The sequence below is a fragment of the Caretta caretta genome, chromosome 1, assembly GCF_965140235.1.
Source record: "Caretta caretta isolate rCarCar2 chromosome 1, rCarCar1.hap1, whole genome shotgun sequence".
Classification (NCBI taxonomy): Eukaryota; Metazoa; Chordata; order Testudines; family Cheloniidae; genus Caretta; species Caretta caretta.
This window is the reverse complement of record NC_134206.1, coordinates 308458311-308472228: the sequence shown is the minus strand read 5'-3', so window position 1 is coordinate 308472228 and position 13918 is coordinate 308458311. Positions and strand designations below refer to the sequence as shown.

The following is a 13918-nucleotide window of genomic DNA, read 5'->3' as shown; positions in this document are numbered from 1 at the left end:
TACACTCAATCAAATTGTGGCTTTTATGCCTAAATGGTTAAATCTGTATTCTGGTATATCTTAAAAAAATAAAACAAAACCAGACTTAACAATGAAAACTCTCTGTAAAAGGCCTTTCCTACATCACTGGAATGACCAAGACCCTTTCTTTTTAATGACCGTGAGCAGAAGATAACACACATCCTAAACAGTCTAAAACATTTAACCTCTCTAGAAATAGCAATCCGCATTCATTGGCACCAGCTGTCCAACTGGCTTTGATTAACAGTGGTCAGGTGAGAGGGAGCCTGCAGCTATTTAGGCATATCACTGGCAGTCATGATTGTTTACCATTTTATGCCCTTCTGAATGTATTAGTTGACATATATAACCTGACAAATCAAAAAATATATTTTAGATCCTAATCTGGACTCTTCATACTAATTTTTGTAAGCTTTATTAATACTAACTTGAAAATATTTCATTAGGGTACAGTAAGACAACTGCAACAAGAACTTGCTGATGCTCTTAAAAAGCAATCAATGTCAGAAGCTTCACTTGAAGTTACAACACGTTATCGCAATGACCTGGAAGAGGACAAACTACATTTGCAAAAGGAAATAGACAAGATTAAAACCAAGGTATACAATATAGTATACATTACTATTCATATAGTAGTAAATCCGTAGTTGGTTCATTGATTTTACAAATAGTGAAAAACATAACATGTTCTGCTTATTTTGAGAATAATATCAAATACAGTTGTATTCATGAATTAATTTCATTTACTTTGTTATAAATGGCAAGATATTACGAAATGTCACAATTCATAAAACTAAATGGAATCTTTCTAATAGGAGTCTATTTTAAAGATTATGATAGTATGACATTTCAAATACAAGTATATCTAGTGTCTTATTTTGTCAGATAAAATCAGAAGGTAATTTCTGTTGCTAGTGTTTTACTGATGTTTTGTCACAACAGTCACCTTGTGGTTAAACTTGTACACTTTCCTTTGACTTCAATGTTATGAAGGGAGGGAGTCCTTTGTCGTCTAATAGTAGCTTTACTTTAACTATTATGGTCACGCTAAAGTCTTGAAGCGGGGTGAGGAAACGCAAAATTGGCCTTTTAAAATTTTCATTTTTTTCTTTAAGTGTAAATTAATTGAATAGTTTAATTGGGTTCTAGTTTATAACATGAGTTTTGCTTCTCTAAGCATTCAAGAAAAATGTTCTGCATGATGTCAGCCCTCATTAACTATAGGTAAAAACAGTTGTTTCTCATTACTATATTTTTCTTCTAAACATTGCAGAAAGTCTAATCTCCATTTTAAGCAGAATTGGGACAACATATTTTATTGGCAGCAGCAAGAAGATCTGTGCACGTGCACTAGAAAGACTAGAGTAGGGCATTTAATGTGAGAGTATTAGGACAGATACAGTGCAAAACACAAGATAAATAATTTTAACTAATCAATTAAACATGCATTAATTTCTGATTAATTCACTGAATTTTGGAGCAGCAGCAGTTCTCCAACTGATCAGTTCAGAATACCTGCAAATAACTGATTCTGTCCTCCTCGCTCCTAGAATTTATCAATCCTCTCTTCTTTCTCCATTTTTCCTCTAACAATTCAATTTTCAGCCCCCTCCTACAAAGCATTTCATCCTCTCTGCCATCCCAAGCATTTTATTTTCTCTCCACCCTCTTTATTTTTAGGAAAACACTTAACTCTTCACCCCCTCTTCTGAGGACTGAGGCAGGGAGCAGGATCAGAAACTCCTTTACTCTGTGCTTCTGCCTCAGGCTGTGGTGGTGCAGAATGGGGCAGGATTGGAAGTGTAGTTTCAATCCTTTTTGTCACCCTTCTAGTCTTGGAAGTGTACGTAGAGCTGGAAGCCAGAAAGAGTTGTGTATTGGTACTAAAATCGAGCTTCTCTCCAGCCAATTCCAAAGACTTCTTTGCAGGCGAGGAGGATAGGACCAGTGGTGGTTGCAGTTGCCCTTTTTGGAGGAAGTAGGCTATTCCTCAGGCACATGTTGTAACTCTGATTAGCAGCCTTCCCCCAGGAGACGGGGGAATGTGATTAACTATTCAAATGAGGAGTTTTGCCATAGAGCCTGAAAACTTTATTGTCTGCATTTGACATATCTGAAGACTTTGTGTTATCAGAATAGAATTTAAAAAAAATAAGTTTACAGAAAGCAAACTAAAAATATTTATAGGATAGTGTTTACAAGGTTTAAGTGAATTGCTTTGACATAGGATGCTACACTTGTTGAAGTAATACATCAAATCACAGTAACTGAAAGGTACAAAATTTTATCACTCAGTGATAAAACTTTTTGTGTATTGTGGAAATAATTTGGTATCACTATGGAAACTTAATACAAGTCTTTTGCCAAATTGCCAGACAAGCTTTATACAAATCAAATACTGTACAATTATCAAAACAGTTCAATCAAAAAAATTCTAAAGTTAGAAATTTAAATTGCTTTAACTACTGAAATGTCAATTCAATTTAAAATCATCTTACCACATAATTCTAAGCTAAACCTATTCTTGAATGCTTAGAGAAGCAAAACTCATGTTATAAACTAGAACCCAATTAAACCTATTCTTTTTCCACACACACACACACCTACTAACATCAAGTGTGCACTTGATGATTCAAAGCCACTTCTCATTTTATTGTTATTCACCAGTACATATAACTACGGGTAACTTGTAACTTTAATAATGGTTTACCTCTTACATTAGAAACAATAAACTCTTCAATTCACACTTTTCTCTATTATCTAAGGAGCTGTCCATTTTGTGACATCACAAACCATGTGTTCTGAAAAATGTATACGCTCCAGTTGCTGTATTCATTATCTCTTTTTCAGCACCTACATACAATTTATGTTTAGAGTAGTACAATGAGTAGTTTTCGTCGTCTCAGCACTTTAAACACTTATTGACTTAACATTATTTCTAGGCATCTAAAACACAGTGACATTTAAGTAATTTACATTCTTTTATAACTGTGGTACATACCTGATAACAATTTGTCTTAGAGTAACTAAGCTCACTAACTCACTTGGACAAAGCGATGCATGTATATATCTTTTACTTAACATATTATCTAGTTCAGCGGTTCTCAAACTGTGGGTCAGGACCCCAAAGTGGATCACAACCCCATTTTAATGGGGTAGCTGGGGCTGGCTTATACTTGCTGGAGCCAAATTTTAAACAAGATATAGTGGGCAAGGAGGAGCAAGTGAAGACATTCAAAGAGTGATGTGGTCTTATAAGATGAGGAGAAATCATTTTTGCAGCTCTGTTTTGGACAAATTGGAGAGGAGCAATATGGGACTAGTGAGGCCAGTATGGAGGGTATTGCAGTAATTGAGGAAGAAGATAAGGCATGGACAAGGCTTTCATACATCTGGACGGAAAGGAAAGGAAATGGACTAGGGATTTATTTAAAACAAATGTGTATGTACAGGAAGTTGAATTTTCATCTGAAATTCAATAATGATTTAAATACTTGCACTTCATACGTCAGTTACCTTAAATTTGATTTGTTTACAGCTGCAAGAATCGGAAGATCAATATATTCAGTCTGAACGACGTGTTCATGATTTGAAGAATGCATTAGATAGTAAGGAACGAGAAGTGAATGCTTCTTCCCAGAAATTGCAAGACCTTCTAATAGCATCATCTGGAACAAATAATGCTATAAAACAACTGGAAGAACATATACAAAGGTAAGAAAATTGCCAATATGTTGAAACCAGGTTTTATTGTTAAAATATGGCCAGAAATAAAAGGACTTTTGCTAATACACAATTAAATATTACAGAATTAAATACTAGATACAATTTTAAAATGAGTTTTAGATTATGAAATTCATATGTAAATGATTATTTCAAAACTATTTCAAGTTTTGTGCTATTGTGGATTTAGAGACTTGTCCAGAAAAATTATATTGTTACATATTAAAAAGTATATTTGCTTTTAAGACTAGAAATTGAAAATGCCAGATTGGAAGCTACAACCAAACAGCAAACAATCAGAATTGAGGTACTTCAGAAAGACCTGCAGGATTCTGCTTCTGTAAGTCACCCACAGGCTTAACTTTCTTGTGAGTTTATTGCATCTATGCATTAAGGCTGGGATTTTCAAAGGAGCCTAAAGGAAATAGATTCTCAGATCTGATGGAGTTACGCTCTTATGAAAATCCCAGTCTAATATATCCAAATACTTGGTTTCTGAGAACTTTTAAATGGGCGTTATATGTATTATTATTATACATCTGACATTATATATTAAATCAGTTTCAGTATGATATATTTTATTATTAATACTAATGTGAATGACAGGTTTCAGAGTAACAGCCGTGTTAGTCTGTATTCGCAAAAAGAAAAGGAGTACTTGTGGCACCTTAGAGACTAACCAATTTATTTGAGCATGAGCTTTCGTGAGCTACAGCTCATGCTCAAATAAATTGGTTAGTCTTTAAGGTGCCACAAGTACTCCTTTTCTTTTTACTAATGTGAATGTTTGACTTTAAATCAGACAAGTTTTCAAACATTCATTAGAGATGCAAATTGTTAAAAATATGTATGTAACCAGCTAATAAATGGAAATTCCCTTGGGATTTTGGTGACAAAATACTTCCGCACTAGTCTGCTGATGCTAAATGACATCATCAGAACATCTGAATAGAATTACATCCCTTGTATTATATGTCGGCTTCTCAGTTTTAACAACTGATTTCATGGCTAGAATTTCTTTAACATAATCTAAATGAAAGAACTCTAAAGGTTTAAATATGCAATGAATAGGGGAAGAACACATGTATAGAAGGAAAAAATCATTTTTAGGTTGTCAGCTGATGAGATTTTTCTATAAGCAGAGGTTGGTTTTGCTATGTATAGTTGCTTTTTTCCTTTGCTTCCTAATACTATGTTTAGTGATGTGCAATAAACAACAAAGTTGGATCCCTGTGGTAGGTACCTTTTGTGAGATGTTTCAGAGTAACAGTCGTGTTAGTCTGTATTCGCAAAAAGAAAAGGAGTACTTGTGGCACCTTAGAGACTAACCAATTTATTTGAGCATAAGCTTTCGTGAGCTACAGCTCACTTCAAGTGAGCTGTAGCTCACGAAAGCTTATGCTCAAATAAATTGGTTAGTCTCTAAGGTGCCACAAGTACTCCTTTTCTTTTTGTGAGATGTTGACTTTTTGTTTAAGATCCGTTTTTCTTCTGTGATGGCTAGCTTTTCATTTAAATAAGGTCCACATCAGAGAAATCACCACAACAGTTGTCACTAATTGACACCCTTGTAGGCAGTGCCATAGAGAAATCAAATATGAATGGGCACAGATATTGAACTGTCCACTCCACCCAACTGGCAAAGCAATATGGGGAGCATCATTAGTTTTCATCTTTCCCAATTAGCTATGAAGGCCATTGTTTTCAGGTCTAATATAGACTCATCTTACTGTACACCTCTTTCTCAAAGATAGACCTTTTGTCACATAGTCCTGTAGCTCTCTGAGTTGGACTGTGTGAAAACTGAGGAGAAATGCTAGCAGAAGCAAGTTGTTCTGAGAGGAATTATTCTTGGTATCCACAGTCTATTTCAATCACGGGAGAAGATTCTATCACTGAAGTAAGTGGGAAGTAGTTTTGGGGTCGGGAGAAGAAGATGCTATTAGGCTTTTTCTAGGCATGCTGTGGAAGAGATTTTATATGTAATGAATTACCACCGTATACCCTAAGGTACTGAGACACCTGCAGTATAATAACAGGCCTGGATTTAGAGATTAATTGAATGGATCTGAACATAGGCTCCTCTATGTTTCTCTCTATATATGGCAAATAACATAGGAGACTTGTATGTTGACTCTGAAGATCCACACTTCTTCTAAGTTCTCTGCTAGATGATGAGCCACAGTAAAAAACGGGGGTTATTTAGGCTGTGAACTTTATTATAATTTTTGCCTTGAATATTTGATTCTGAGAATAGGGTATGCATGCTTTCACAACAGTTACTGCATTTTACATAGTTCATAGACGTGTGACACATAGAATTGTTGAGTCAAAATACTCTGTGAAGGCAAATTATTGGTAATTTGTCATCCTCTCTGGATTGACAGTCCTTTTTTAATCTTGTGGGGGCCATCACATAAATTATCCTTTCTATAAAGCACAGGTTTTTTTTCTTTTTTTGACTGATTTCAAGCATTCACTCATTGCTCTGAGCACCTTACAAAAAGTAGAAAACACAATATAAACATTGAAACTATTATACATACAAAGCTATTTTTACATTTTCTTCTATATTCATTTTATCTACCATAATAGCTTAAAACCCTAACTACGCACAACGTATAACTTGCCCCTTTCAGTCCATCCTCTCCCTGAACACCTGAGAAAAATCTAAACCATTTCTTTATAAAGGTGATGGCCATAATGCTTCTGATGTTTCCAAATTCCACTAGTCTATTGGAATTGGAATCTCTCAGTGGTTCCTGAACCTGCACCTCCTGCATTGCAACACATTGCACACGGCTTCCAAAATCAAATAGGATCTCAAATATAGATAATATTTGTGGTTTTTTAATTTAGAAAAGAATGTGGATTTTCATTTAGCAGATGAACGACGACTTCTCAGTTTTATTAGCACGTTTTCAGAAGCCCTTTGAAAATCTGTCCCATAATGTCTGGAATGTTAGGGGAAATAATCAGTTGACGTAGACATCAAAACAGATATGATTGGTATGTATAATACAAAAAGGGAAATATTCTTTGAATATGTCTGACTGCCCTTAGAAATTTTCACAATACTTGTTTGTTTCTTTGCATCACTTTTGTTCTATAACTGTATATGAACTTGAGTGTGGAAAGTTACAAATGTGATATATTTTTTTAATGCTTGTATAGGTTCATAATCGCCTTGAAGACTTGATAACAGGCTTACAGACAGCAAAAATCAATTTAGAAGAACAGCTAAATCAGCAGGTAAATTAAAAGACACAATTCTTCGAGTGCTTGTTCATGTCAATTCCAATCAGGTGTGTGTGCGCGTAAGTGCACGTTGGCCGGAAGATTTTCCCTTAGCAGCATCCATCGGGTTGTCCTGGGCCCCCCCTGGAGTCGCGCCCTCATGGCGCCTAATATATAGCCCTGCTGACCCGCCACCCCTTCAATTCCTTCTTACCGCCAGTGACGGTGGCTGGAACTTCCCTTGGCTTTTGCTCAGCAAGTTTTCTTCTCTATTCCGTGTATATGGTTAGTTTGTTTTTAGTAGTACACCAGTTAATAGTATAGCATAGTATAGTAGTTGGGGTTCCCCCCCGCAACTTCAGCCCCGGTGCCATGGCATGCCGCGGTCCCTGGGCTTCAAGAACTGCATGGCCTGTGCCAAGCACGTGCAGAAGACTGACCCGCACTCGTATCTTCAGTGCCTGGGGGAGACCCATCAGAAAGATTGTTGTAAGATCTGCTGCGACTTCCGCCCGAGAACACTTAAAGAAAGGGAACAGCGGCTGAAGGTGATCCTCATGGATGCAGACCTATGCCCCCACTCCGACCCAGGCTCAGTTGACCCGACCTGTACGGCGTCGTCCTCAACGTGGAGCGCCCCGGCGCCGGCAGCAACTTCGATGACGAGGAAGGACTCCTTCAAGGACGCTTGGCACCGCCACAGCTCCTCGCGGGGCCCATCTGATAGTAGGCACTGCTCCCATTCTCCAGTGCCTCAAAACAAGAAAAAGCCAGACAACCGTTCTCCTCTGGCTAAGCCTCGAGATGTGTGACCCCAGGCGGGACACTCCTCAGCGTCTCCTTCCGGGGCCGTGTCGACTCCTGTCCAGGTGAGGCAGTCGATTCCAGCCCCACCTCGATCACCAGCACCTACACAGCAGCTGCAGCTCCCATCCACGCCGGAAGCATACGCGGCCGCCAGAGATCTCCTCCACCTGACAGCACTGTTCTCGCCTGCCATGGAGGAACCCTTAGCGCCGACGGAGCTCCGTCCTCCAGTGCGAAGGGAAAGCTGGCTATGATGTCGAGGCACTCCCCTTCGCCTTGTCCATCGGCACCTACACGCACCGACAGAGCGCCTTCCCACTCCCTGAGCTCTTGACATTCGAGGCACTGAGGATCAGCTCCTCTGTGGTCTTCGGTGTCTGAGACCCCGGAGTCGGAGCCCGACTCCTACCGCTCGAGTAGGAGCAGAAGCCTTAGAGCGAGGTTGGGCAGAGACAGAAGGGAGCATCAGACGTGGCCTCTGCAGTGGCAGTATCCACCTAAGTGGCCCTTAAGGGTTCCCTGGGCTTATCACCAGGGGCGCACACTCAGTGACATCTTCAGTGGCCTCCGCCACTTTCGTGCCGCCTTCCACTGTGCATCCACTCCGGCACCTACGGTCCCGACGCCTTTGCCTCCGGCCCCGTCATCAACTCCGGCACCGTGCTCAGCTCTGACTTCGGCATCGGCCTTCACGACATTGACGCACCTGTCTCCCACACCTGCACCGTTGTCTGTGTCAACCTCGATGCAGGCACCTCGCCCCCCTCCCTGACCCCGGCAGCTCCTGTGAGCATGCTGACTCAGCTGTCTCCGGTGAGACTGATGCTGATGCCGACGTTTGCTACGACACCTATGGCCCTGGCACCACTTCCTCCAACGCTGCCCTGGGAGTCACGTGACCCTCCAGGGCAGATGGCAGAGAGCTTCCACTACTGGCACACGCTTCCTCCTCCTCGTCGCCAGACAAAGCGTTGGCAGGGACGACTATAGCTGCTGCGTTAGAGGATAACAGAGTCCTACAGAAGTTGCTCCGCAGGGCTGCCCAAGGTCTGGGCATCAAGGCCGAGGAGGTGATAGAAGACACGGATCCCATGGTGGACATCCTAGCACCCTCGGGGCCTTCATGGGTAGCGTTACCCTCATAAAGACGGTGGTGGACACCACTAAGACCCTGTGGCAGACACCGGCATCCCTGTCACCCACTGCCAAACGTAATGAGCGGCAGTACTTCGTCCCCTTCAGAGGTTTTGAGCATCTCTACTCCCATCCACCTCCGGACTCGCTAGTGGTCGATGCAGCTAACCAACGGGAAAGACAAGGTTTCCAAGGTCCTTACCCAAAGAATAGGGACGCTAAATGCCTGGACCTCGTGGGTAGAAAAGTCTATTCCACTGGTGGGTTACAACTCCGTATTGCTAACCAGCAGGCCATTGTGAGCAGGTACTCTTATAGCACCTGTGCTTCAATGGCAAAGTTCATGGAGCTCGTCCCTTTGGACTCTCGGTCAGAGTTCACTGCCTTGGTGGAAGAAGGGAAATTAGTCTCCCACGCTTCATTGCACATAGCTTTAGAAGTTGCCGACGCTGCCACAAGAGTCATGGTAACAGGGGTGGCTATGCGGCGGGGGGCCTGGTTGCAAGTCTCAGCGTTGCCCTACAAAGTCCAACAGACAGTTCAGGACCTCCTGTTTGAGGGTGAGACTCTTTTCAGAAAAGATGGACAAACGGCTTCAGAGCCTAAAAGGTTCCCAAGCCACCCTCAGATCCTTGGGCTTGCATGCCCCCACCCCACAGTGGAGACACTTCCGCCCACAACCTACTCAAGGTTCCAGCAGCAGAACCGCCAGGACAATTCTAGGAGGAGGAACCAGAGCGGTAGGAGAAGGCAACATTCCTCCACTAATCAAGGCCAGCCCAAACCACCCTCTGGCCCTAAACCGGCCTTTTGAAGGTGTGATCGAGGACGGCATGCCAGACCAGAGACAGGATCTACCCCGCCTTACCGATTCCTTCTGACTATCCCCTTTCTATGGTGCATGATCCCGTATAACTTTGGACTGCTGGGTGCTTCGCACAGTAGAGCCTGGGATACTCCATCCAATTCTGTGTCCTCCTGCCCTTCCACCCCTCTTCCCCGTCCCTCTTCAGGGACCCTTCTCATGAGCAACTTCTCATTCAGGAGGTGTAATCGCTCGTAGCACTGGGGCCGGTAGAGGAGGTTCCACTGGAGCACAGGGGCAAGGGTTTCTATTCCTGCTATTTCCTAATACCGAAGGCCAGAGGCGGCCTCAGGCCTATCCTGGGCCTGCGCGACCTCAACAAGTTTGTGAGGAAACTCAGGTTCCACATGGTCTCCCTGACCTCCATTATCCCTTCACTGGATCCAGCAGACTGGTATGCCCCCCTCAACTTGAAGGATGCATATTTTCACATAGCAATCACTCACAACCACAGAAAGTTCCTCAGGTTTGTGGTCAATGGTTCCCATTACCAATTTACTGCCCTCCCTTTCGGCCTGTCAGCAGCACCTCTAGTCTTCACCAAGTGCATGGCAGTCGTTGTCACTTTTCTGCAGAGACATCAGGTACAGATGTTCCCATACCTTGATGACTGGCTGATCAAAGGCCGATCCAGGGCTCAGGTGAAAGCTCAGGTGGCATTCATCAGAGCCACCTTCGAGAATCTGGGCCTGCTTCTGAATGAGGCGAAATTGACTCTGTCCCCAGTCCAGAGGATGGAGTTCATAGGGGGGGGTTCTGGACTCAACCCAAGCCAGAGCATTCCTCCCGCAGGCGAGATTCCAGGCCCTCGACGCCATGATCCAGGGACTCAGGCAGTTCCCCACCACCACCACAAGAAATTGTCTCAAACTTTTTGGCCGCATGGCGGCCTGTATGTATGTGGTTCAGCACGCCAGACTCAGGCTTCAACCGCTGCAGTCGTGGCTTGCGTCAGTGTACAGACCTGCCAGGGACAGCTTGGACAGGATCATGACCCTGCCTCGCCCTATCGCTCCTGTGGTCAATGGATGCTCAGCAGGTGTGCTCAGGACTTCCCTTAGCTGCTCCACAACCATCCCTAGTGCTAGTGACGGACGTATCAGATTTGGGGTGGGGAGCTCATCTTGGGGGCCACAGGATTCAGGACCTCTGGTCACAGACAGATCTCCATCTTCATATCAATGTCAGGGAGCTCAGGGCGGTACGCCTAGCGTGCCAGTCATTCCACCCATATCTGGCAAGTCGATGTGAATTGGTCATGACGGACAATACGACCGCGATGTTCTATATCAACAAACAGGTGGGTGCACGCTCCTCTTCCCTGTGCCAGGAAGCCCTCAGGTTATGGGACTTTTGTATAGAGTATTCAGTTGATCTACAGGCGTTGTATCTTCCAGGGGTTCAGAACGAGTTGGCGGACCACCTCAGCAGTCTTTTCACATCCACGAGTGGTCCCTTTGCCCTTTCCAGAAGTGGGGCTGTCCCCTGATTGACCTCTTTGCTATGCAATGCAACAGGAAGTGTCAGCAGTTCTGCTCCTTCCAGAATCACAGTCTGGGCTTCACAGCAGATGCGTTCCTCCTCCATTGTGGGGGTCCACTCCTAAATGCCTTCCCACCCCTACCGCTTGTACACAAGGTCCTGCTCAAGATCCTCATAGCACCAGCCTGGCCCCACCAACATTGGTACATGTCTCTCCTAGACATGTCAGTGGGAGCCCCGATTACCTTACCACTCTTCCTGGACCTTCTCATACAGGATCACGTGTGGCTCCTGCACCTGAACCTGCGGTCGCAACATCTCACAGCATGGAGGCTCCATGGCTGAATCTGTTTGAGCTCTCCTGTTCAGAACAAGTCAGACAGGTTTTCCTGGGCAGTAGGAAACCCTCCACTAGGGCCACGTACCTGGCCAAGTGGAAGAGATTTTCAATCTGGTGAGCTCAGCGCGAATTTCCCCCGGCGCTAGCCTCAGTGCCCCAGATTTTGGATTATCTTTTCCACCTAAAGCAGGAAGGTCTCTCCTTGTCTTCTAGAAGAGTACACCTGGCTGCCATTTCGGCTTTCCATCCGGGGGTACAGGGCCGCTCGGTTTTTGCTAACCCCCTGGTCAGTTGCTTCCTGAAGGGCCTCGATGGGTTGTACCCGCCCATCTGCCAACCGGTTCCTGCTTGGGACATTAACTTGATCCTCTCTAGGCTCATAGGGCATTCCTTTGAGCCTCTAGCAACATGCTCCCTGTTCTACCTTTCCTATAAGGTCGCGTTCCTCGTGGCAATAACATCAGCCCGGAGGGTGTCTGAGCTCAGGGCTGTAATGTACGAGTCGCCCTACACCCTATATTTTAAGGACAAAGTTCAGCTCAGGCCCCATCCGGCCTTCCTCCCGAAGGTTGTATCGCAGTTCCACGTCAACCAGGACATTTTCCTCCCCGTTTTCTACCCCAAGCCTCATGTGAGTAGCCGGGCACAGAGACTCCACGCTCTCGATGTCCGTAGAGCGCTTTTACATCGAGAGGACGAAACCGTTCAGGAAGTCGGTACAACTCTTTGTCTCAGTAGCGGACGGAATGAAGGGCCAGCCTGTTTCGACACAGCACATTTCATCATGGATTGTGGCCTGCATTACTGAGTGCTACAATCTAGCAGGGATCCCAGCGCCCCAGATAACAGCACACTCTACAAGGGCGCAAGCTTCATCAACAGCTTTCCTGGCTCAAATCCCCACCCAGGAAATCTGCAGGGCGGCAACGTGGTCATCAATACACAGCTTCACCGCACACTATGCGATTATTAGGCAAGCCAGAGATGACGCAGCCTTTGGTAGAGCAGTACTCCGGTCAGTGGACAGCTCTGACCCCACCTCCTAATTTTGCTTGTAAGTCACCTGATTGGAATCGACATGAACAAACACTCGAAGAAGAAAAAACGGTTGCTTACCTTCTCGTAACTGTTGTTCTTCGAGATGTGTTGTTCACGTCCATTCCGATACCCACCCCCCTACCCCTCTGTCGGAGTAGCTGGCAAGAAGGAACTGAAGGGGTGGCGGGTCAGCAGGACTATATATTAGACGCCATGAGGGCGCGACTCCAGGGGGCGCCCACGCCGACCCGACGGATGCTGCTAAGGAAAAAATCTTCCGGCCAACGTGCATTTACGCGTGCACACACCTGATTGGAATGGACATGAACAACACATCTTGAGGAACAACAGTTACGAGAAGGTGAGTAACCTTTTTTTCACATGGCCATGAATTTTTATCTTCTCTGAAAACTGTCATAAGTGATCATGGTTGTGGGGCAGGAATGAAATAACTGTTTTTGGATTGGGAGCTTTGTATGAAGGGGGGAAATTGCACAATACCCAGAGGAGTTGCATTCAAGACCCTATTATAGAACAAGGTGTCTTAGTAAGGACTTGTTAATATGTTTCCTAAGAGCCATATTATGGGTTTAACAGTTCCTTTTTCTGAGGTGGGGGGTGAGGTTATGTGTGGTGGTCAGACTGGATGATCATGATGGTCCCTTCTGACATTAAAGTATATGAGGCCCCTGTAAACATGTGATGTTTTCATCAACATGAGCAGTTTCATGCATAATGTGTTCTGTGGCCTATAGGGAAGAAATGCTTATGTAGTTAAGGCACAGGAGTGGAATGTGGGAAACTTTCTGTTCTTGTCTCAGCTGTGGATTGCCATGTCATCTTGAACATATTAGAATGTGCTTCATTTTCTCCATATGCAAAATGGGGATAGTACTTTCATACCTCACAGAGGGTTGAGACCAAAATAATTGCTTATAAAGTATTTTGAAAACATTCAATGAAAGGCAAAATAGTATAAAATATTTATCATTATTTTTATCTATTATATAATTTGAGAGTATGGAAGTGGGAGATTAAGAACAGCAGAAGGGCTCAACAGATTATGCCAATATTTGAAATCAAATTAAATTGGCATAAACAAGTTAGATCACAAGTATTTTCAGCCAGGAGCATGACCATCACCATTGAAAGGATTTACAAGTGCTTAAGAAGGGACCAACATGCAACAGTTTCAATCTTCTTGGGAGCATTCCAAGAGCTTCTAAAGGAGAAAGAAGGCAGAAACACAGACTGAGCAATCCTAGGACCAA

General features: G+C 43.8%; 1 protein-coding gene across 11 annotated transcripts in view; it reads left to right on the top strand.

Annotated features, from left to right (window-relative positions):
* Window positions 1-13918, top strand: part of ANKRD26 (ankyrin repeat domain containing 26) — a 195351-nt gene that overhangs the window by 121520 nt on the left and 59913 nt on the right. For 10 of the 11 annotated variants that reach the window (XM_048836164.2, XM_048836169.2, XM_048836165.2 and 7 more), the window contains 4 exons: window positions 468-620; window positions 3560-3735; window positions 3991-4084; window positions 6919-6996. In XM_048836164.2, coding sequence (XP_048692121.2) covers window positions 468-620; window positions 3560-3735; window positions 3991-4084; window positions 6919-6996 — 501 coding nt within the window. The remainder of the gene's footprint in view (window positions 1-467; window positions 621-3559; window positions 3736-3990; window positions 4085-6918; window positions 6997-13918) is intronic. The other variant, XM_048836166.2, reaches the window with a different exon arrangement.